We start from the raw sequence: 24,666 nt of genomic DNA on the forward strand, positions 1-24,666 counted from the left end.
TGGGACCTGTGATGGTATCAAAACGTGGAATTCAGACAAAAGCATCGTTGTTCCACTTTATTTAGAGACCAATCGAATTTGTCATCCATCAACACTCCCAAGAAATTTACAGGTCTGCACTATCACCATAGAGTCTCCATTGATAGTCACAGGCTCAGGACATGACAGGACAGGCTCCTGAAGTCCACCACCATTTCCCTGGACTTGGCGGTGTTTATGTGCAGGTGGTTGGAGCCACACCAATCAGCAAAGGACAAGGAAAAGGAGCAAAGATTTTGGAGATGTAGATTTTGCTTCAACCTTTATAGTAAAGGTTGAATCTTTGCAGCCTTACGCAAGACATTGCGCGGTACTGCGAGAACAGAGATGGAGAATCAAATGCGAAAATCAATGTGAGGTTATGCACAGCGGTCTCTGGGTCAGCCCCGTAAGAAGCAAACTTCTTACAGCAGCATCTCCATCATTCATGCGCAGGCTTTGCACCTTTTTATCAGGTCTGGCAGGGAGCTGTTTTTGCGCAATGTTTTGCAGCATGTTTATGTTGCAATCGCTCGCAACTGGTCTAAAGTCGCAGTCGTCAATTAAAGACAATGTCACAAGTACACAACTGGAGAACAGTGCCAAGTAATTCAACAAACGTCTCCCTTGCAGTGTGTGTGTGTGTGTGTGTGTGTGTGTGTGTGTGTGTGTGTGTGTGTGTGTGTGTGTGTGTGTGTGTGTGTGTGTGTGCGCGTGCATAGTGAGGCAGACACAGCTGTCAACCACCTACAAGCAGACACCTTGCAGCCCCACGGAGCTACACCTTAAAACAGCCACTACGTCACCCACTGCGCTAATCCATCATTGTGTATTTGTGTCCACCTCCACCCTGGCACCGTGTTAGCATAATGTGATTATGCATCCTATTTTTGTGGGTGTGAGAGTCTGGCAAGGTGTCAGCAGATATTTGGGGGGGGGGGGTGATCCTTTGGAGAATTAAAGCGTGGCCGCATCTTCAAGCCAGAGAAGTCCATGACAACGCCCGCTCGGGATCTAAACAGCTGTGTAAGTTTCCAGGGTTTTGTGTGGTCACCTTTGCTTCACCTTAGGGGAGTGCGCTTTGTTTCCCAGCTGCTCCCACTCGCCATTGGTCAACTCAGTACTCCTTTATAGACAGATGACGTGAGGAGGACCAATCCCATTTGTACATCACATTAAAGGATTAAAAACAAACAGTAGTCATGTCATATAGACAGAGACAAACAGTAGTCATGTCATATAGACAGAGACATTAAGGCATTAAGCCTTGTCGGTCTACCGGGGGAGGAGAGGGGGTCATGCAGCAGGCAAGCCAAATCAATGGCAGCCATAAGGGAAACAGAAGGTCAGGTGCAACAAGTAAACAAACATACAAGAACAGGCAAAATATCCTCAAAGACTGATGATCACATCTGTCAACATCCAGCGATAACCCGTTGGATTGAATTACTCATGAGTTTGTGTGTGTGTGTGTGTGGGGGGGAAAATCAGGGAATATTTGTCACAAGAAAGGACTACGTATTAAACAATGGCACTGCATTAAGTACTAACCTTAACCAAAATACAAAAAAAAAGAATTTTGTTTGTAGAATATGAATTAAGCAGTGCAAGCCGCCCATTTTTATTAATCTCGTGGGGTCACTTGCCGTCGACTAAAAATGACATTGCTGTTCCTTGGGTTCAAGTAACAGCCAATCGCGGCTCAGCTTGCTCATGTCACATGACCAAACTCAGGAAACAGGTGAAAAAAATATGAAAATGTCCAGCCAGCGCGACACCATCGATAGCAATTGTTGAAGCTCATCATACAAGTATTTGTCCGTTGGCCAATCGCGATGATATCAAAGCGGGGTGTTGCTATGATGGATACAGTCACAGTAAGCTATTAAAAAAAAAAACATTAAATGAATTTGTTATTTCATTACCCTGCCGTGATTTATTGTGCAATTATTTCTAGCATTTCAAGATCACTAATTGAACCTGCCGCACGTTGTCACGCCGACAATTTGAGCGAAGGAATGAGGCGGCGCAGACGGAACACGCAAATGCGGCTCCATAAATAAGCCAAGAGGCGGCAAGGAGCAGAACGGCTTGCGGTTATTTGGATATAACTTGTTTGTGTCAAGCCGGCCCACACGAAGCCCGGAAAACAGGAGGGGGCAGCCATTGTCCAGACACGCCACAGCGCTTGGGGAAGACCAAACTGCTTTGCTATCAGGAAGAGAGGTGATAGCAACGACTGAGTGAAGGGACTGTGCTTTTTGTTTGAGTGTGAGGGAGCGCGAGGGTGTTTGTATGATAAAGATCATGGGGTCTTTGTAGTGACTATTAACATCAACTCTGACGAAGAGGAGAGACAACACACCGGAGTCATCTTATCTTATCACCCGTCTGTCTCGAGGAATACAAGCAAATGCACTAAGTGATACGAGACGAGCGGCAGTGACACTAAATACAGTGCAGACCGCAAGTGCAACCACTGTTGAAAAGCACTCCTAAAAAAATAAAATAAAGGCTCAAACAGTGGCGGGCTATAAAAAGTAGCAAGAAAACGCAAAGCCACTCTATTGTCCTCAAAGTAACTGAGGTGTTCCATTGTTTGATGATGGGATGAACCAAGGTCTCATTTCGCTAAATGTCAGCGAGATGGCACGGGCGGCCATCTTCTCACTAATCTGACCAAATTTGACATGGTAGCAAGGCTAAGTTAATTTTTCATAATTTGACTGGCCAACCAGAGTTTAGTGTTTGCCTTACAGAGAGGAACAATAAGAAGACAGGCGCCTGTGTGAACTGTGAGACGGAGGACCCACTATTGATCAAAGAACGCCAGACCTTCAGGTGGCGTCAGTGATGAAAAATCCAAAGGCCAGAATGTCTGATGCCAGTTATTATAGTCTACACCACTTGATACGTCCAAGATAAGACTGAAGCACGCAAGTCTAGTAAAAAAATAGTTTCCTTTTATTGAATGGGTGAAATTGTCCATGTTCAATATAAACAGATTATTTTGTTCAGACAATAAAATTTTTTACCTCCTGACCTATTGTCTGAACAAAATAATCTGTTTATATTAGTATGAAGACATGATGAATCTCATCAAAATAATGTCCACGTTCAAGCCCCAAATAACAATTACTTCATTCCACACAATTGGCACAATTCCGAAAAAACAATTCATTGATGATGAATATCGTGAGAAATAATTAATGTCAGCATTGGCGATGCAGGCTCACTAAGCAAGCTGAGCGAACACCATCCCGCTGCTCTTGAAGAAGACGTGTGGGTTCCAGACCAATCGTCAGTCAGTAATGTCATAATGCTGGCTCGGTGTGACGCGGTTATTGTTTACCATCCAGCCCTTTGGGGCAGAGTGACAGCAAGACGATTGTGAGGTGAGTGATGGCTGTGCACAGAAGACAGCCCCCCAATCCACCCCACCCCACCCCACCCATTCATACCCCGCTTGATTGGCCAGCTTCAAGGACCCTTCAATAACACAGCTTCTGTGTAATTAGACAGCACGCTGTCACACACAGTAAACAAATCCTCCTATTGGTGCCAAGTTCAAATCCCCTCGCTTACACAACTCCCACCCCCCCCACCCGCCAGTCGGCGACCCCGTGCAAAAGAAGGATTTGTACAGATTAAATTACGTTCAGGATTTTGCCATCTTTAGTTGTAATCGCTTAGGTTTGGGGTTAAGTCACCCCCCCTTGCACCCTTTTGTTGCCTTAAGCTCAGCGTATAACTTTAGAAGTGTTAGTTTGAAAATCGTATGATTGAATTACCAAATTGAAAGCTTGAAGCGCTCTTGCTGTTGATTCTGATCGCTTCCGATTCATAGGGTGTCGGTCAAACTGCTGCCTTTAAATCCAATTCAATAGAACGTGAAGGCTAGAAACCAAATAGCACGCAATGTACTTCTTTCAACTACAAGTGCCTTGATTTCTGCACAAAGCCAAGGACAAGATCTTCAAAATTGCTGTTTCAGAGACTTGAGAGAAAATCAGGCAAAAAGACAGTGAATCAGTCTGTCATCCTCCAATCATATTACTGACATGCTTAAGCGTGGGAGCAACTTCTTAACTGTGGAATATTAACAGGTGCACACTTCTTTGCTAGTTTTGGGTGCTCAAGTGCTTGGTGTTGTGGAGCGGCGTGTTTGTGCCCAAGGCGGCGGAAAGCTGCCTGCACCTCCCAGGCAAATGACAGCAGCGCCAGGCAGCCTTTAGAAAGGGAAGAGGCAGACGAGTGAAGCAGATCAAACACAAGCCAACTAATCACAGACGCCGGCTAATTAGCACAGCCCTCAAAGGGGAACCAGGAATGAGTGATGATTAGCCCTTTTCCAATGACGCTGTGTGTATGCCGCCCGCCGCAAATTCAGCCCAGCGGCGGGGCTAAAGTGCAGCCAGAGCCACCATGTCATCTTATCAGCGCAGAGCAGCACGGGCGCTCGATATCTCTTATTGGAGTTTCGGTCATGTGCCGGCAACTCGCAAACACCAGGGCTGACTTTTCATCTTGCATTCAAATAGGCCGCATGTTGACTTTTCCCATTACAGGATTTCTGGAGCAGTTAAAATCCCAAGAGCTCAGACGAGCTCGCCTCCGGAGCGTCGAGTGAGTTTGACGTTGCAGAGTGTTCATTAGCGCTGGGATCCGATCCTAGAGTTCTGTGAGATCAGAGGCCGTGCTTTAGAGCACAGGCGGCGGCAAGCAATTAGAGAGGTGCCGCCTGTCCATGAAGCCTGAAGCCATTAAAGTGACGATCCTCCACATGCGCCTCGACCAAACATTAAATCTCGGTTGAGAGGCACCCATCAGGAGTCGGCTGACCTCCCAGAGTCAGAGGCAGGCATGTAAAAATGCATAGAGCCAATAAAAGATCAAAATGACACTCACCGCTTCAATATTTGACACCTGTTAAGTGGCCGGCTTCAATATCAGATTTTAATAGCCGCAAGGTGGGTAAATCCAGACCCAGAAGGGATCCGCGGCAGCCGCCGCCATGTTTCATCAGCAAACCCAAGCAGATAAGATTTGACAGTTAGCAGCATTTAAACATCATTTTCAAAGTCAAAGTCAGCTTTATTGTCAATTTGCGTGCAAGACTTAAGCAGCTGCCAAAAAAAAAGTAGAAAAGGGAATGATCTCAATTCACCGATGAGGAACACGAGTTAACCGCCGGACTCAACCAAAAAGGTGTGCAGTCCACTAGATGCAAAATTTTAACCCGGCATCAGAAAGCTCAGAGGAAAAAACAATTGGCTAATCAAAGAAAGCAAAATAGCCGATTTGAGAATGGAACTTCAATTGGGCAATTTTTGGTTGAGCAAGTGAGTGGCGGCCGGCGTGCGGATGAATAAGAACATATTGGATGGGAGGCAGAGTGAGATATGGAAGCAGGGGCGGGACACAAAGCAACAGCTGCCGAGCATCACATCTGCTCCAAGTGGAGTCATCAGCAAACAGACAGACTGGAACTAACCCACCAAGGCGGGCTCTGGGGAAGCGGCGAGGGAGGTGGTGTTGGTGGTGGTGGTGGTGGGTGGGGGGGTTAGTGGAGATGGGGACGACGCAATTAGAAAGGAAATGAGAATGGGACCACACCGAGTGGAACACAGCATAAACAGCACATCGAGCACTTGCAGCGTTTGGCCACTTGTTGATAGCTAGATAGATGGCGACCACAACGGAACCCTTCGAAAGCTCTAACCGACTTGTGTCTAGCCGAGGCAAAGTCTCATTTCATGTCATTCAGGACTCTTGAGGACACCCAGGTACATGCAGAAGGTGAGGGGGACGGGTGTGCGTGCTTGCATTTTGGGGTTCTTTTCCTTGAAATATGCTCCTTGTTCTTCTTGCCTTTTGGCCTTCCTTCCCTCTTGCCTTCCCTTTCCTTCCCTCACATCCTTCCTCTCTCCGACTCAAGTAACTCGCTGTCTTTCTCTGCAGCCCACACTGGCAGAACAAGAGAAGCCTGTGAAGGCATAGATGAAAGACCACCAAAGGGGTGTGTGCATGTGTGTGTGCGTGTGCGTGTGCGCGTGTGTGTTGGGTGTGTGTGTGTGTGGGGGGGGGGGGGGGGGGGGGTGTAGGGGGGGGGGGGGGTGAATGAGCACTCTATCCGTCACTCCCTGCTAGGACTGTCCTGTCCAAATACAATGGTAAGAAAACAAGACAGCAGGGGCAGTCAGGAGGGTCACACAGCAGTCGGCGCGCTTCTCCTCTCGTTACTCATCCTGCGCAGGTATGAGACGCTCTGCTCGCCCTCCCAGGTGGTATACACCTCATGCGCCCGGATGTGATCGCACAGCGCCCGAAACGACCTCATTGTTTGGCAGCTAATGAAGGGGAAAGAAGCTGAGCTGTTGATGCTAGCATCTCGCGGCGGGCGCTAAACTAGAAAGGGAGAAGGCTCAGACCCTGCTTGCATCTCAACGAAACTGTATATCTCTGTAAGGCTTAGCTTGCCGAGCCCGCCAGTAGTTCGGCGTCACCTCACATCTTGCCCGGAAAAGAAGGTGGCAGCATGTGGCCGTCGAATATTTGCGCAGCGATACAAAAGGCAGCTGTGTGATGTTGAGCACACACACACGGAATGAGTGCACCTGCTTTGGTTTAGGTCTTGGCAAGCTACACAATGCCATGGGCGTGTAGCGATACCTCATTTGATGCCACCGCTACTCGTGGAGACTTCCGATACTAGCCGCAGATACCTCAACCAAGCAAAATTAAGTTGCTGCTGAGGCCATACTCAGGCTTTTTTTTTTTATATCCCCCCCCCCCACACACACACACACGCACGCACGCACACAAACACACACGCATCGTCATATGTGGGAATCAAACTCATGGTGTCTGCACACAAAACAGGCGAGTGTACCACTTCACCATGAGCCATTCCCCGCCATACTCAGACATGTTGGAAAATGCTTAAAAAACAAAGAGGTTGCTTTCCTCATTGTGTTAAAGGACAAATGGTTAATAAACTAAACAAATCAAATTTTGGCAGGTTAAACCTGATTGTATGAAAAACTATATTTGATATGGCTATAGTTGGACAGAGGTGTCTTAAAAGCGTCCGTCAGCGCAACATTGAGTCCAAAGCAGCATAGACGCCAGGCAAAAGAAAAAAGAATGCAACCCTCCCCACACCGCCCCCCCCATACACACACACAAATGCGCACCCCGCCCCCAAACACACACATACTCACTCCCTGTCGCCAGCAGCAACGAGGACGTGTCTGCCGCCGACATCCAGGCGCACGCTTGATTCATTTCCTTCGACGTTGGATTAACACGCTGACTTAATCACTTTGCTCGTGGTCTGTTTTGCTCATTTTTGGGGCAGGATGATCCCATGTTGGGAAACGAGAAGTTCCCCATGCGTACGTTGGCCGAGCTATGCGCAATTGCAACCATCACAGGCTACAAACGCAGAATTAGAACTCAAAGTCACTCTTGTTTGGGATGTCTCCTCGTCATGACTCTTTAACTAGTTGCCAAAAATAGATGCAAATGAACGGGGGGAGGGAGGGGTAAGAACGAGAGTCAGAACCCATCTTGAGACTCGTCTTTTGGTTGCTGGAGAAGCATCAGCGTGTTCCCAATGCATGAAGACTGCAGTGGTTTCTCCCCATTTTGGCCATCATTCGTCTCTATCCTGGCGTTGCACCTGTGCCTCATTACCAGGGCCGACGCTAACGGCCTTGCGCCTCCCTTTAGCTACTGCCAACATCCATTTACCTCCGACAGCACGGCCACCACTCGTCTTGCCGCTCGCCCTGGTGAGCCGGCCACACATGATGCCCCCCCTATCACGCATGGGGCGGCAAATCAGCTTTGTCAAGTGTCAGGCGATCGAATGATTTTGTGCCAGAAGGAGCCGGACTTCCAATTTGTCAGCAGGCTGTCCGGCCAGCCGCTGTGTACAGCTGGACATTTCCGCCTCTTTGCTTAACAACATAACGACGCTTTCAAAACACACTTGAGTGTGACGCCAAAACGCTTGCATTACACTCAAGTTACAATTTAGAACAGTAGAAAGCCACAATTGATGCGCACCGACACAAAGTGCCTGGAGGCAGGCTGCCAAAGACGCAATTGTCGCCGCCTTCAAAATCTGTACAAGTTAATTCATGAACAAGAAGCGGTTACGTTCTTGTGAATTGCTATCATCTTAAAAAAATAACGGCAATAAAATCTAATGAGACGGTCAACGAATCGGCATGGCCTTTAATTATGTGGCGCTCAGCGAGTCCGAATATTTGCCAGTGTGATCTCGTAGTCAGTCGAATATCCTTGAATATTGGAGATGGGCTCGCAAGCCTGTGGCATCCAACTATCACTTCAGTCCGGTAGCCCAGACCAGAAGCACAGGCCGGCCTCTAATCGTCATCTCACGAAAGATTCAACTTCACGTTCTGGAGCAGCAAATATTAAACTGTGTTCGCCGCTTGTTGATGCCACTCTTTAAACAGATGTTCGTCTTCAGCTGAGTCAAACTGACCCGACTCGGCACATAACTCGGTCTTAATGTGCCAGAGGATGAAACGCGGGGAGCAGAATGAATCCCCCGCCGGAGGGAATTTCATCAAATGCTTGCGACAATCAACTCGACTCCTTCCGGTGACGCGGTGTTGAATTATGCCTTCGATATGCAATCAGAGTGACTTAATGATGATCTCATGGCCACCATCACGTTCCTTTATGGCCAATTAACCCCTGGAGCAAGCGGAAAGTGGAGTACGTCCACTCCACCTGACTAATGTATGCAAGTCGAGCCTGTCAGGGACATGAACCGCCACCCCCCCCCCTCCTAATATTACCCTGGTTGGCTTGAAAGAGAACCTGCCGGGTGGCGAATGGCTCTCTAGAGCATCGCGTTCAGGCTACACGCCGCATATAAGGTCTCCTAATGCAGCCAAAGTCAGCTCATGGCATGCCGACGCTGCATAATTATGTCATCTTCTGAAGACGACGAAAAGGGCAGACCAGATGCGCGGCGGAAAGCCAGCGTCATTCCAGGCTCGCAAACGTCACATGTGCAAAATGTGAGCTCATTAGATCCAAAACCAAGTTACAAGGAAAGACCCAAAGAGGGGAAAGCGTGATTTATTCAGATATATACGATATACATTTAGCGAGAGAGAAATCAAATTTAAAAAAAGCATCATTTGATTAAACTGCTTGTTTAAAATGATGAGAAAAAAGCATTTGACATGTTTTGACGGCGTTTTAAAGCCATCGACCTCCGTTTGAAAATTCAAAGGTGGCTCCTCTAAGCGATTATTTGGCGCCATCTTTGACACCGCATTGTCCATCTGACAGCAAACCAGTTGATGCTAAATAAACAGCAGCGCACAATTGATTCCACACCATCAACATTCTTAAATGAGTCAATAAATCGGTCGCCGTTTGTCCAAGAGCGGCTCAACTTTGTATTTTCTTCACGTGTCCCAATACCTTTGCTCATGTTGCCTATTCCTCACATCTGCATCCGTCGAGCGGACCGGATCTCCTCCCTCCCTCCCTTCCTCGCTCAAGGCGTCCTTGACGGCCCCGCCTCAACCTGGCCCCCGTTTTGAAATAAACAAGAGTGAGGAGCAGGGGGCTCGGGGGCTGAGGCAGTGGAGGAGGAAAGCAAAATAGGGCATGCAAAGTTGAGACTGGGCGGCCACGCATCCCGTGTCGGGGAAAGGAAGCATCGCATAACAATGTCAAGGAAGAGCCACGGACGTGCTAGGTGAACGCGACCAGAGAGCCAAGGAAGGAAGACCCCAACAACGGGCCGAGGTGAAGAAGGTCGCTCACGTCCACGCCAGACCAACGAACTGCATCCATCTTGTTTAGGCCTCACTTCCCATGGTTGTGTTGTTGGCTTGCCCCCTTTTCTTCTTCTTCTTCTTCTATCGGTGCACTTTTATCATGGTGCCAAATTGTGACCACATTGACAAGGAACCGACTGGGGTGACGATTTTCCACGTGATGATTGTTCAGAAGCATGAAACCAACGAGAAAGCAAAAGTTGTTGGGTGAAGCCTGGGGGACTTGTAATTTGCAAATGCTCCTTTTAGTTTACACAAAGGCATCCTAAAAAGTCCCCCTGTCAGCCTGTCTACTAAAGTTTTACTTCCCTAATAACGGCTGGCATCACAGTGACTCCCAAAATCATTTAAGGCTCCTTCTGTCTCTTGGACCGCACACCCTGCATGACTGTGCCGTGTCGGAGCTCAACTCACGAATCAGCCGACAGCTTGCTGCGAGAGGAACAAAGTGGGAGGGAATGGAAAGGACGGCAGGGAGTAAGCGGTTCTAGTGATTCACTTTAAAAGATGGGGCAGGGCTTGAGGAGGAAGGGCATACGCCCGCGGGGCCTCGGTGACACCGACTAGACGGCAGAGCGGACGACCGCCCGCCTCCCCTGTTTGCCAAGACACAGTCTCCCCGCAGTTCCCCGCGGCAGCTAAGACAGAAATCCACAAGAGCAACACACACCGTTGACGACTTCTTCAATGTTCAGTGAAGGCTTGATACGGTCAACCGGTACAACCGGTGCAAAAGGTCAGTCTGAGCCCCGGTAGGGGAAATCAATAACAAACGACATTGTTAAGCTGCGGGCGTGGAAAAACTCATGTCTGCGGGGAGGGAAGGAAGCCACGCACGTTCCAATTACCCAAAAAACGGACCATGCGGTGCGAGCAGATGGCTCAATTATGCAGGTCCAAATGACAGCCAGAGGAAGTTGGGAAGGAGACGTCAACGGTCAAAGACGCCCAAAGCCGGGAGGGGAAGCCATCCGAGCTAAACGAAGCGGCCAAATTGTGGAGTGGCCAAATTGCGGAGCGGCCAATCAGAACGGTAGAAAACTTACTCCAAACACAACCGGACAGCGCCCGACACACATAAACCTTCTGCGTGTGAAACCACTGTGTGTAAAACTTCTCTAGACTGTGCCCCAGATTTTCACAAACATTTCCCCCGAGGAAAACTGAGATTTACTCTCACATGGTGAGCCGAAGTTTCAACTCGGCAGGTAATCAAAGGTTCTGAATTAATGTTTCATTAAAATTGTTCGGAAATTCGAACCAGGTCAGCACAACTTGGGAACACATTCCGCTTGACTATAGAAGTTTCACTCCATGTGCGGAAAATGATACCTTCTTTTTGACGGCAGGGTGTAGTTTTTCACCCACCATCCCCAGGGGCAACGGCCGGGGCAAGCGTGAATTGGAAGCAGGGTGACAACATCCAGAGACCTGCGTGAGGCCCTGTTCGCACCAAATTCAAGTTCCTGCTCCACAGTCATCGTGAGCCCGAGCCTGAATTGTGACATGACCTTGTCAACAGCCGATGTAATGAATACATGTGTGTATTATTAGTCAGGCTGCGTCTGGCTGCGGTGATGCTGTTGACGTGTTGTTAAAGGGAAGGGGGGACAACGTATGGCAGCTAAAATAGACGCTTTTACAGGTTCCATAAATGTTGACTGTAACCTTGCGAGGTGGCTCGACTGGGAAGAGTGTAAGTTTTTGCAAAAGCTCAAACGTAGTGGAATTCTCTCAGCAGATAAGACTTTGAGAAGACAGCGGCCCCCAAAGCAATGGAGAGCACTCAGGTCTTTTCTCCATTTCACTTCGGCACCCGATTCATCAACGAGCAATTCCACAGAGGCAACAGGATTCTTCTCAATCAATGGAAGAGATAATTCTTCCCTTGCCAAGCGACGGCGTCCAAAAAACGAATCATTTGCCAAAGTGTTCCGTGCGGGCAACGAGGACAGTGGGAAGGTGATGGACACGTGTGGGGCAGCGGAGCTGCCGTTGGCGCAGCTTTCAACGTTTTCAATATCATGTAAGGACAAGGCATTTGCCGCCGTTCAATACGCGATCAATAACGCAAACCGCTGACTGCATTTAGACACTTAAAGGAAATGAGAAGTGGTGCACATGGGTTCTACAGTTGTGCTCCATGGAGGAGATTTGTGAAATAAAAGAATATGACAAAGGCAGACATGGCGGCTAGCAGAATAGCAGCCAGGCCGTAATAAACGTGAGAAAGGTGACCGCTTGCAGCCCTTCGTACAGTCCGCAACGCAGTCCGCAACGGATGGTTCTTCAATGAGTCTCACGCTTTCGGGGATAAACCTGAGAGGGTGCCTTCACTGAATTACAAATGAGCCCCTCAGTATGACCTCAGCACGTCGGCAGCCATGCACATGGGGGGGTTAAAAAGGAGCCGTCGCAGAGTTCCCCCAGACTTTTTGTCTGGCTTGTGGAGTTTTTGTGTTTTAGGAAGAGGCTTTGCCGCCAGGCTTGGACTGCACATGCAACATTTCCGACACTTAAGTCCCAAATGCTGCCGTGTTTTTTGGCCCAACCCCTTTCACAAGATTGCACATCAAAGTCGGCCATTCTCACATAAACGTGAGCCTTTGTGGCAAGAATGTGGCGGGAATGGTGTCTTGAGAAGGGACTCGCTTAAATGAGGAAGCCATTCCAAGAGGACTTCCCCAGATGCCATGTCTGCGCAAGATAACAGCAGCTGATGCGAATGATGCGTGCGCACGCACGCAGACCGCCTAGTGAAGCTGCGTTTGTGTTTCTGGTTCACAACCTAAAACCCAACACGCTCATTGACACCCCCCCCAGCCCTCCTGTTCTTCAGCTTCATCTCTGCTGTCTCTTAATATTGCCCAAGTCAACAATGAGCCTGATGGATTCTCTGCGTTTCAGGTTACTGCAAATTAAAAGACCACAAAACTAAATTGTTTCACCAAAGCCCGTTTGTCAAGATATAAAAGGTCTGAAATACGTCCGGCGGTCAAAAGCTTTTCAAGTACTCGCTTTCTTGGAAGGTTTTTGCGATAAAGACTACACCTAGAAAAGCACACGCGCGTGACCTTTAGAGAATCCTGACATTAGTCGGACCAGAGAGGACAACTCATTTCTAGCGCCCTCATGATAAGACTTCAGCAGCGCAATCACTAGCACTAAAATCAACAAATGCAAAAAGAAAAAAAAAAAAAAAGCAGAGTGAGCGCTAATGAGATACTAAGCACTTGGCGGTTCCTCCTTTTATTAGGCAGCAAAAAGGATGAACGCTGGCTGATCCATCAATTAGGTTGCTCTTCATAATGCTCATTCTGGGCTGTGCTGATGATGAATGGTGCTGGCCAGGGCTTGGCAGCGCCACAGTCCTCTTGCTGCACGTGGGCCGATGGTTACAGCTCATAAACGCCAGCTTGGCTCAGCTCAGCAGCAAGGCGGCTACTACAAACATCAGTGCTCTCGTATGATTTCTTGCAACACATTCCGATTCTCTCTGTTTTTTTAAGAAACCAAACTATGAAGGTAAAAGGATAGCGTTTAGAAAGCCGTCAACTGCCGTATGAAATCCAGCAGAGCAACCGTGTTGACGGACCACGTCGGGCTATTTTTCCGCCGCGAGCCATCGTCTCATTCCTGCTGCAAACGGCGTGGCCTTGATTCCGGTGGGGGCACGGTGAAGATTTGAATACACCAATGACTACTGTCACTCAAACAAAAGCAGTGGACCAGGGGCGAGGGGGGGGGGGGTCAAATAAAGGAGGGAATAAAATGATGAAAACAAGGCTCCTGTCTGTGTTTACTCGACAGCAAAGTAGAGGAGGGGTGGCAAAGAGGCCCTCTTTATCACTTGCTGCAGGCTTGAGTCATCAGAATTTTTTTTTTTGAAAAAGAACACATTTTTTCCAACTGCTGAAACAATGCAGAGCAAATATCGTTTGGCATAACTTTGCATCCCAAATATTTTTTTTAGCGGTCTCCGCAAAGGCGAAGCAAACGTGCTGCAATTCATTTAAGAGCAGTCAGCGAGTCGGCCTCTTCCAGCATGAGCCTGCGTGCCCGCCGGTTTCTCAGGCGGACTGGCGGCCAGCCAGCCAGCCACCCCCCTGCACGCATGCAGCTTACTCAGCCAGAAAGACAATGCCCCCCCCCCCAAAACTCCCCTCCACATAAGCAGAGTCCTCTTCAATAAAAACATCACCATGGTAACGGGCCAAGCCTCGGTGACCCACATCTGTTGCTCTTTTGCCGTGGGAGGAGCCGTGGCATTGCACTGGTTTCAGTTTTGCGGATATCACTGAACCACCCTCATACTACGACAGTAAAACAACAGCAAAGGCATCATTGAAATTATTCATTCATAGTTTTGTCAATTTTCCTTCTAGTCTGTTGGGGAAATGTAGTCAAACGCACATTCCTATTGGGTTGCAGTCAATATACAAGCTCGAAAACTTTGATGGCTATCAGCCTCTTGCTAGCAGCTAACACAAGAAGCTAAAGTTAGCAAGGAACCACCCATACCATCACTTTTACATGAAAGGTAAAAAGCATCAAAAGACCAGCAGCATAAAACAACACTTCACCTTTGATGAGCTGAGTTGATGGAGCTGCCTCACAAGCTGCTAGTTTGAGTAGGTCATATTTGCCATTCATCCCAGCGCTTGAACTTTACCATCTTATTTAAAGTCGCAAATGTCATGCAAGTGTAAAATGACCACCGAGACCATAAAGGTTACCTTTGAGAACAAATAATGACGCCAGCAGCTCGCATGCTGATCTAAATCGAGTAAAGTCCGTCACTGCTTGGACTTCCATCTTTCTCTAGTCTTAAATGTAGTGTTGTCAAAAGAACCGATACTTTCAGTACCAATTCGGTACCAAGATGGAAAAAATACATCGATACCTGCTTATTGTGGTACAGACTACCGAATATTTAACTTTTCACTCGGTCAAGGTGCATGTGAGCACCACGGAGCAGCAGTCAGCGGCGCTGAAGAAGAAGAAAACTTTCGGTCTTTCATGACAATGGCTTCAGCAAGTGGGAATGGAAGTCCAACACGCCAGCTTGTTGAAAAGCCAGGTCGTGTGTGTGGAAATATTTTGCATTTCAGGCGGATGCAACCGGAGCAATTATAGATTCGAACAAGCCAACGTGCAAAAAATGCTTGAGAGGTTTGAGAGGCTCCATGCCACTGCTGCTCTTTTTTAATGTATATAGTTGAATATTGCTATTTATTATCAGTCTTGCTTGTTTTTATAGATGTGTAACTTGAAGGCTGCATGCCACTGCTGCTCTTTTTTAATGTATAAAATGTACTATATGGTTTAAGCAGATTTAAATAAATTTGTGATTTTAAAAGTAAGTGGATTCTGTTGTTTTTTACCGTGGTACCGAATTAGTAACAAGAATCGTGGTGAATCACAGGTATTGGTACTGACTACTGAAATTATGGTATTATGATGCCACTACCTAAATGTCACACAAGCTGTTATAAACTTGATCAAGCCTACTACTTTTGTATTGCATTGGGTTTTCCTTGCTCACACGTGAGGGCCTTACAGCTCACAATTTCAAAAAACCCGACACCCGAGTAAGTCAATGTAGTACTTTCTGACATGCAGTGAGCATTTGACAGCACAAGTCGGCCTTAATTAAAAATGCATCAGCTCAATTTCAATTCAGCATGAAACTTTCTAAAATGGGTAAAAGCCACTCGGCTCGACTCGGCCGCGCGGAAAGTAAGGCTGGGCGCCGGAGTGCTTGCAGTCAAGGCCCCACAACAGGTATGAGAACTGTGTCATCTCAAGATGCACAAATCAAATGATTTAAATGCAAGAAAAGCCAAAAGGAATGTTTCTGTCCGTACCGCTTAAGCCTTGCATTGCGCTCCACTCATAAATATGGAAAAGCTTTTGTTTTGCGCCCCCCGCCCCCACAACCACCACCACTAGAATACTCCATGCTCTGCGCAATCAAAGTGAACATTAAAAGCACGAATAAGTCACCAGTGTGAATGCACAGGCAACGCTGAACATTTGGAAAAGAGTGTTTGGCTGCAGCGGGCCGTGGCAGGCCGCCGCGGTGGGCGCAACATAGTTGCCCTAATTACTGCACAAAACAAACAGCCCAGGCGCAGAGGAAGCTGAGAAAATGTTCAACTGGTTTTCACGGCGCTCGCATTCATATGCTAATAAGTTAGCCGCATGCCACGGATGCTCGCTCAACTGACTGCATCACTCCGGGCGAGCGGCCCAACACCTGTTCTTTCTCGACCGACTCCAGAGGAAAAATAGGCATTTTCCGAGATGGACGTCGGCATCACGGCCATCTACGGGAGCCTCATTCATGCGCACGACGGCCCCTTTCAGTGAATGTCACCAAAATTTGTCGGGGGCGTTTTTAGATAGTCACACTGAGGAACAAGTAAACTGCTCAGAGGACGTATTCGTATATACTGTACAGTGGGCCACACACACAGAATGCAATTTTATTTCATTTGGGTATACAGCGCTTGGCCTCAGTTTTTGCTGGCCTATTATTTAAGCTAGTATGCTAGCTAATGCTTCATCAGGGGGTGAAGCAGAAGGCCTTGCACTGGCAAAGTCAATCGCCGAACCTTAACGCAGGAGCGCACGCATTTCTTAAGAATCGTGGGATATAGAGGTTGTCCCGTAAAATCATCAGTCATTGTTTTGGGGTAAATTTTACATATATAAAGTACTAGTATCATCAGTACTTGGTATCGGTGGCCAACGCTAGCTTCGGTTTACACCTACAACGCTTTCGCCCAATTCTCGGGTGTTATAGACAGAAAGGAATGTGTCATAAATAAATAAATGGATGGGTGCAATAACCGCAAATCCGCGAGTAGGTGAGGATTTACCGTAGACGTCATGGGAAAGGATGTCAAATCAATTGCTTGGTGAATGAGACTCAGAATGTTATGAGAGAAAAGGAGTGGGAAAAAGTTGGACCTAAGCAAATAAAGAACAAATTGGCTTCCACTTGGCTATTCTCTCGAGTACATTAAGAGCACGTTTGCAGGGTCTGTAAGTCAAGTGGAACCAACAGAGGTTGATGTGTGCCGGGGAAAAAAGCAAGCATGGCAAAGGGAGATGAGTGGTTTTGGGCCAAGGCTACAAGGTCATAAAAGTGCGTGTGCGTGTGTGTCAATGTCGTGAGCGGACGCAACTGTCAATCACCTGCAAGCAGACACCTTGCAGCCGCGCGGAGCCACACCTTAAAACAGCCACTACGTCACTCACCGAAACTCAGGCTCAAGTGAGCGAAACGAGACTGAAAACGCGACGAGAATATGAAATTCACAAGCACGCCACCATGGTAGGTAAGCAAAGTCGTCTTAATTCATATTCCAACCAATGTTTAGATCTAAAAATGGCTGTGTGAGGGGAACCAGGTTGGACTTCCGCGTCGTCTCACCGCCGTGACAGGTGGTCAAGGTGTTATTGAAACTGCTAATGGACAAAACTATAATTCGGAATTTCCCTTACCGTGCGGTAAAAATGTCGAGGCGAGAAGCAAAAGCAGCGCTTTGATGCAGTCTTGTCGACTCGCAAGGGGGTCTTCTCCGGCCATGGTCGCTCTGAAATGTTCCAGGGGCGACAGCAGGTTCTCGTCAATGGGAAGGGAGACGAGGGGTGGAAAAAGGAAAAAAAAAAAGTCCGATGTGGGATATAATCTCGCCCTTAAAAAGTCGCCTCCAGGTTGCGGCGTGTTCAGTTGAATTCCGTGATAGCGCACAGATATACGATTCTCCTCTTTGATTCCCGGCGGGCTGACTCACTTTCGACTACCGACCGTGACCGTGCATTGCTGTGCTGCTTGCGCTCCAACAAATAATCCCTCGTTTGAGAGAATCGGGTGACGTCATCCGGTGGAGGAGGTGTCACAGTCCCGCCCCCCATAACCTTCCCAACCTCAAATCCCGATTTGAGTTTTTCTTCACTTACGTGAGAGGGTTTTGTGTACAACTTGTTGCAATAGCCCAAAGCACTTGAATCCATCCTATGGGCCTGGGGCGAAGGAAAACACAACTTGGACACGTTTGCTGCACTTGCACTAGCGATCCACCCAGTGTATCCAAATATAAGATTTGAAGAAGTGAATTTGTAGAAATGACTTAGATTTTGATTGAATGTATGCGAGAATCCAAGAGAGAATCCAGAAAGTGTCACCGGTTCAATGATTGCGCAATGCATGGGAGTCAATGTGGCTTTCAGCGCCCCCTGGTGCTTTGCATCCAAAATAAATCTCCGGGATGCGCAGGCTTGGCCGAGACAAGACATCATTTAGAGTGGAAAAATCTCACAGGACTCAAGTAATGATGATTTCATGTCTAAAGGAGTGGGGTGACTCAGCAACCTCTTTGAAACAACGAGCTACCTTTTGGGGTGTTGATGAATGTGAAGGGCTCCAATTTGGAAAATAGAAAAATTGAGCAGCTTTAATTAGGAAGGGGAAGGAATTGACATGTTTCCGTGTTCAAAGGGATGAAAAATATGAACGGTTTGAAATAGACTACATTGTTGTGTAAACAGTCACTTTTGTGTAGGGAGTCAAGAGACATGTTTTGTGTTCGCCTCCTCGTCTGGTGATTTACCCCATCGCCGCAATCGAGAAGACTCATCTCATAAAATAAACAAACAAGTAAACAAATCCTCTCATGTCAAATGACCGAGGTGACGGGCCATTGAGAAAACAAGACTCAAATGATATTAGCTGCCTTCTCTTTGTGAAGCGTCGGTCGTCCCCCACCAAAAACAAACAAACAAGTGAGACGTTACATGAGGCAAATTGCCTCCAAGGGAGACGGCACATCCATCGTAATTTACATCTCAACTGCTAAGTTCATCAAAAACTAGATGTGATGGAAATTCAGACATAGTTAACGTGATCATTGATGGACTGGCTGGTTAATTCAGGAGATAATGAATAAATCAATAGTGAATAGTAAAATGCCTTAACTTGGGTCACCATGGTAGATGTGGCGTAGAAGCTAGCATGCTAGCATAAATTGTAAATGAGCCTCACTTACAAGTCTGAGTAGTTCCTGTGGTGACTACCAATCTGTTAAAGCAGTGTTTCCCAACCTTTTTTGAACGAATCGTTCACTCACGAGCCAACACTAACAGCAACACACACATAAATTGAGTATGTGCCGATGCCACAACATAAAATCTCAAAATTCTCCGATTAGCCTTGCGGAAACTGACCTGTGGTTTGGTAATCCTGTTTACAATTCGCTCGGTATTTAATGTTGGACAATTTCCCACGGAACATCTCTCACGTGACACCGGTGTGCCGCGGCACACTGGTTGGGAAACAGTGTTAAAGTACCCTCAGGTCCATTTCCTTCCTGAAATCAGCTCCTGTTCAGTTGAACACAACTATGTTGTGCAATAAGTGGCATCAGGTGCCGATGCACTTTCCTGCAATCTAGTGGACGGGCATTTAATTGCTCTTCCAGTCACGATACGTTGCAGGAAATGGCCATCAAAGTTTTGCTGTTAAAATTCTTCCATTATAGTCTTCGAATATGTAAATCTGAAACTGAAGCCAACAGACAAACAATATGACCTGTGAGAAGCTACGCGTCTATTTGCAGCCTCGTTTGACTACCCCCCCGCCCCACACACAAACACACTTACATTTCTTTCTCTTTGAGAACATCCTCCAATTTTGTTCTGTTTTGTTCTGAACAGAAGAATGTACTAGAACAGCCAAGGTATTATCTCGTTTGCATATCATGTGTCCAGCATAATGACATGTTTGGAAGTCATGCGGTTAAAAACCTACTTTGTTCATCTGGCCTCCATTTTCACGAGCGTCAACATCTTATTTAATGTACTGAAGGAATGGTGTCGAAATACAAAAAGTCCTGCCTAGAGTGAAGGAATGGGGTCAAAATACAAAAAGTCCTGCCTAGCTACAAAAACAGTTTGCTCAAACCTCATTGAATAAAGTACATAAGCAGACAAGTATATTCACATATTAAAATCAATAAAAGAAACATTTTAAGCATATAAATATACCTGCACACCAAACTAATAAAAAAGACATAACTAGGCATTTTTATATATGGTGATGACATAGGTTTTTATAACTTTATGATCTGATATATATTTTTGTGCACTTTGAAATAACAAATGTTTGTTGATATATTGCCTGAATAGCATAACGACCCTTTAAGGAACTGTTTAATGCATGCCTGATGTTATTCTAATTCACGGACACAGCCCAAGGTGTCTAAGAATGTTTTGTGCTTGATTACATCTTATGTTTTGATGTGACGTCGTATTTTGCCTATTGCTAGACCCCAGCCTTGGATTACTATTGAATGTTCTGGACAGAAAGAAAATGTTTTGACTAATAAAGAAAAATACGGTCGGAAGCATAATTAAACTAAGAATGTGACAAGGCAAACAAGTACATGGTGTCACGGATCGGATGGAACATGGAGCAGGGCGACCAAGTGCAGCTTGGACCAGGGTTTATTGAGGGAAAAGGGAAGTGGAACGAGGCATCAAGGGAAACAGACGAGAACTGGCAAACTAATAACATGACAGACTGACCGACAGGGATGGCAAACAAAAACAGACTCGAAACAGACAGGAACCACAAGGACAGCAAACGGGACGACATCGACGATCCGACAGGGAGTGAGGGGCAGACAGGACTTATATACACGACAGGTAACGAGAGGCAGGTGGGAATAATCACACTGATCATGGGCACACAGGAGGGGAGGGGCGAGCACACAGACACACGAACAGAACTATGAAACGATCGGGGACGAGTCCTGACACATGGAGTGTCAAAAGAACAAACAAACAAATGCATGGTAAGTGGTGAGTAGGAACTTTGCATAGTCAGGGAACATTAACGAATTGATGATGTCACACACAAAATTTCACATAAGTCCGTACAGAACAGTGGTTCTTAACCTTGTTGGAGGTACCAAACCCCACCAGTTTCAAATGCGCATTCACCGAAGTCCTCGTAAGTGATTTTCTTTTTTTTTTTTTTTTATTCTAGACATAGATGTTTTTTACTGGTGCACAAAATGAGCCATGCATGAACATCACCTTGTTCAAAGAACAAAACCAACACAATGCATGAACTCACAACAAATTACATACTGGTAAATCAGAATTTACACAATAAATCAGGTTTGTTCGGACCTCCTCAGTGAAGGCTCTGTCGAACCCCTGAGACCGACTCACCGAACCCTTAGGGTTCGACCGAACCCCTAGGGTTCGATCGAACCCAGGTTAAGAACCACTGGTACAGAACGACAAAAGTGGAAGGATGATGAATGGACGAGGTGGGACAGTGTATGTGCAAGAATGGAGGAGAATGTTTACAGGAAGGTCACTTGGAGATAAAACCAGCAGGTGCCAGAGGGAAACAGCCAAGAACCCGGCCATAGATGATCACCAAGGCTGAAAGACGAAAAGGAAAACAACAGCCCCCGCACACATCGAATCGCCCATAATCAGCACCCAACCCCACGAGACCAGCTCTCACCGAACCAGCACCCAAACTCTCCTGCGAACTTGCTCCACCCCAAAGACTCATCACCCATCAAACTCGGCCCACACCGGCATGTGCAACTGAATATAAGCTGACCAAAGAACCTTGAACATTGCCTTTTCTGAATGGAGACTTTCTGCTCTTGAGCATTGTCGCACGATAGGCCCAGCGCTCGCGCTGTATTTTACTTACCTGAAAACAGACCTTTCTTAACAAGAATTGTGATTGAACTCAACCAACCTGTGTAAGTCAAATTTTGTTTCGGTGTCAGTCTTTTCCTTACATTGCAAAAGAAAACGAACAAGCAGGGAGTAAATTGGATAACAGGTGATTGGCTCTGGCTTTTGCTGTGAAGCACGGATAGTGCGCTTCCTAAATTGTGAACCAAATCCAACAGTAACGTATTGGCCCGAATATAAGACAGTGTTTTTTGCATTGAAATAAGACTGAAAAAGTGGAAGTCGTCTTACATTCGGGGTCGAGACATTATACATTTTTGGACAGCCGCGCCTTAAGTCTTGCGTGAGTTACTGCAGCTTATCGCGGTTGTTGGAGCTTGTGCGCAGCGGTAAGTTAAAAATTGCTGGTATTGACTGAGTGTGTTGCTGTGATTGTGTGCGTCTTTGACACAGTTTCAGTTTCAGTTTATTTAAAGGAAAGGTCGACATGTAACATCAAAGTTTCATGGACTGGCCTGACTCAGTTCAAGAACTGTTTTACAGCAGGTTCCTATAACATTACATACATTTCAATACAATATATACGTTATCGTTAATGGGTGCAAGTTTGGTTTGTTATTAGAAAATATGTGTATAGCCGTTTAAATTGCGTAATAGAGGTGGCTGATCTGATTTGAAGGGGTATCTTATTCCAGATCAAAATAGATGTGCGGATAAAAGAGTTTAGACCAAAATTGTTTTTGTATGCTGGGGTTCGGATGAGGTCCTGTGTAACTGAGCGCGTGATGCGGGCCTGTCTTTCATTACGGCCTGGGATGAGTGAATTTACTATAGGAGGGAGAGAATTGGTGTATAGTTGATAGAAGAGTTGTATTGCCATGAGGATTGTGTAATTCTGGAAAGTTAGTGCATTGGAGCGTGCAAGTGATGTGCAGTGATGGGTCCAGATTGATAGTCTGCCATGTATTTTGTATGCTCTATTGCAAACCTGGGCAAATTACGGCCCGCGGGCCACATCCGGCCCTTTGTGCATCCCTGTCCGGCCCGCATGAGGCCAATCGTAATTAAAAAAAAAAATTGTGTTGTGCGTACAATACAACTGTTTCGCTTTTATTTTGAAAGGCGTCGCACTTCCGTGTAGCGTACGTGTATGTGAGCTGTGGGTGAAGGTGAACAGTGCGAAGTAATGCTGCCCGAGAAACGTGTGCTGACCCTCAGAAAAGAAAAGTTGACAAGGAGCGCCGTGTTTTCAATAAGACATGGACTGCCAAGTATTTCTTTACAGAAATGAAAGGTAAAGGACTGATTTGTGGTACACAGGTCGCTGTGTTTAAAGAATATAATTTGAGTCGCCACTACACGACCAAGCATGAGAAAAAATACATCTGTCTGATAAACAGGGCGCATCAGAGGCTGATGCATTGCTAGCAAAACTGCAAGCCCAACAAGGATTTTTTATCAAACTTCACACCCAGAGATGGAGCGGCTTTGTCATTTGAGGAAAAGTTAAAGAAGTTAAGAATAAATTGTACTGATTAATATATTTTTTTTATTTGACCTTTACACCACAGTTTCACATAGCTTAATATAAACATAAACAGAATAATTGTATTCTTCTAATTACCAGTACCAACTATTTAAAATAAATAATTTAGTGCATTTTACAATGGAAGAAAATTGAGCAGGTTTAAGTTATCGTAGGTGTGGCCCTCTGACACAACTCGGGTTTTTCATGTAGCCCCTTGTAAAAATTAATTGCCCACCCCTGCTCTATTGTATAGTCTGGCTATGGGATCCAGAGTTTCTTTTGTGGCGAGAGACCAAATGGGAAGACAGTATGATAAGTTAGACAGTGTGATAGAATGTAGATAAATATTTGAGACATTATGGTTGAGATAGGGCCTGATCTTGTTATAGACATATATTCGCTGTTTGAGCTTATTAGTGAGAGTGTTAACATGTTTTTTGTAGGTGAGGTGGGAGTCTAAGTGCACTCCAAGATATTTATATGTGTCTGTGACTACTAGAGTTTGATCGGATAGAGTAATGGGGACAGTTATGGAGACGTTTTTCCTAGGGGAGTGGAAATACATTATTTCAGTTTTTTTTATATTGATCGTCAGATGGTTTACTTTTAGCCAGTCATGTAGGAGCTGGAGATCAGAAGTAAGTTTGGAGTTTATTCAAGATTCAAGATTCAAGAGTTTTTTATTCGCCATGTTTGAGCGTGCCAAACAAGGAATTTGACTTCGGTAAATCACAGCCTCTGTTCAACATTTAGGTGACTAACAACAACACTCAGGACATGTGAAAAATGAAAGATATTCTCAAACATCCCCTGATCTTAAACTGATCTTAAACTCCCAAGAGGGCAAGGAAAAACTCAAAACTCCAGCTAGGGGAAATGAGAAACCTTGAGAAGAGACCACAGATGGGAGGGTCCCTCTTCTAGGATGACCAGGCTGCAATGGATGCAGAGAGGACACATAGTACAAACAGTGTAAACAAAAAAGGTGTGGAAAGCAGGATGTTATTGCACAGTAATGACTCTGAGACTCTAAGAGTGGTGTGAGTTCATCAGAGCGACAGCCTGGGGGAAGAAGCTGTCTCTGTGTCTGCTGGTTTTAGTGTACAGAGCTCTATAACGGCGTCCGGAGGGGAGTAGTTCAAACAGGCTGCAACCTGGGTGCGAAGGGTCTGTTGAGATGTTACTTGCACGTTTCCTGGTCCTGGTCAGGTACAAGTCTTGAATAGATGGGAGGTTGATTCCAATTATCTTTTCTGCAGTCCTTATTGTCCGTTGCAGTCTGTGCTTGTCTTGTTTGGAGGCCGATCCAAACCAGACAGTGATGGAGGTGCAGAGGACAGACTGGATGATGGCAGTGTAGAAGGTCTTCAGCAGCTCCCGCGGCAGGTTGAACTTCTTGAGCTGTCTCAGGAAGTACAGCCTCTGCTGGGCCTTCTTCCGGACAGAGTCTATGTGGCCGGTCCATTTCAGGTCCCGAGAGATTGTGGTTCCCAGGAACTTGAAGGTGTCTGATGAGAGAATAGTATTACTGCGGATAGTGAGGGGTGAAAG

General features: G+C 46.3%; 2 protein-coding genes across 3 annotated transcripts in view; one reads left to right on the forward strand and one right to left on the reverse strand.

The window, feature by feature from the left end:
* Positions 1–17,723, reverse strand: part of LOC148392609 (nectin-2) — a 74,041-nt gene extending 56,318 nt beyond the window's left edge. Inside the window, exon 1 of one of the 2 annotated variants that reach the window (XM_088386704.1) lies at positions 17,367–17,722. In XM_088386704.1, the coding sequence (XP_088242830.1) occupies positions 17,367–17,451 (85 nt within the window). In that variant the 5' untranslated portion in view covers positions 17,452–17,722. Of the gene's footprint in view, positions 1–17,366 lie in introns of both variants that reach the window. The other variant, XM_088386703.1, reaches the window with a different exon arrangement.
* g6fl (g6f-like) overlaps positions 17,046–24,666 on the forward strand; it is a 52,732-nt gene continuing 45,111 nt past the window's right edge. Inside the window, exon 1 of the mRNA XM_088386699.1 lies at positions 17,046–17,200. Within this exon, the coding sequence (XP_088242825.1) occupies positions 17,194–17,200 (7 nt within the window). The 5' untranslated portion in view covers positions 17,046–17,193. The remainder of the gene's footprint in view (positions 17,201–24,666) is intronic.

Source organism: Syngnathus floridae, chromosome 10 (assembly GCF_059516105.1).
Source record: "Syngnathus floridae isolate MCC-2025c chromosome 10, RoL_Sflo_1.0, whole genome shotgun sequence".
Taxonomy (NCBI): domain Eukaryota; kingdom Metazoa; phylum Chordata; class Actinopteri; order Syngnathiformes; family Syngnathidae; genus Syngnathus; species Syngnathus floridae.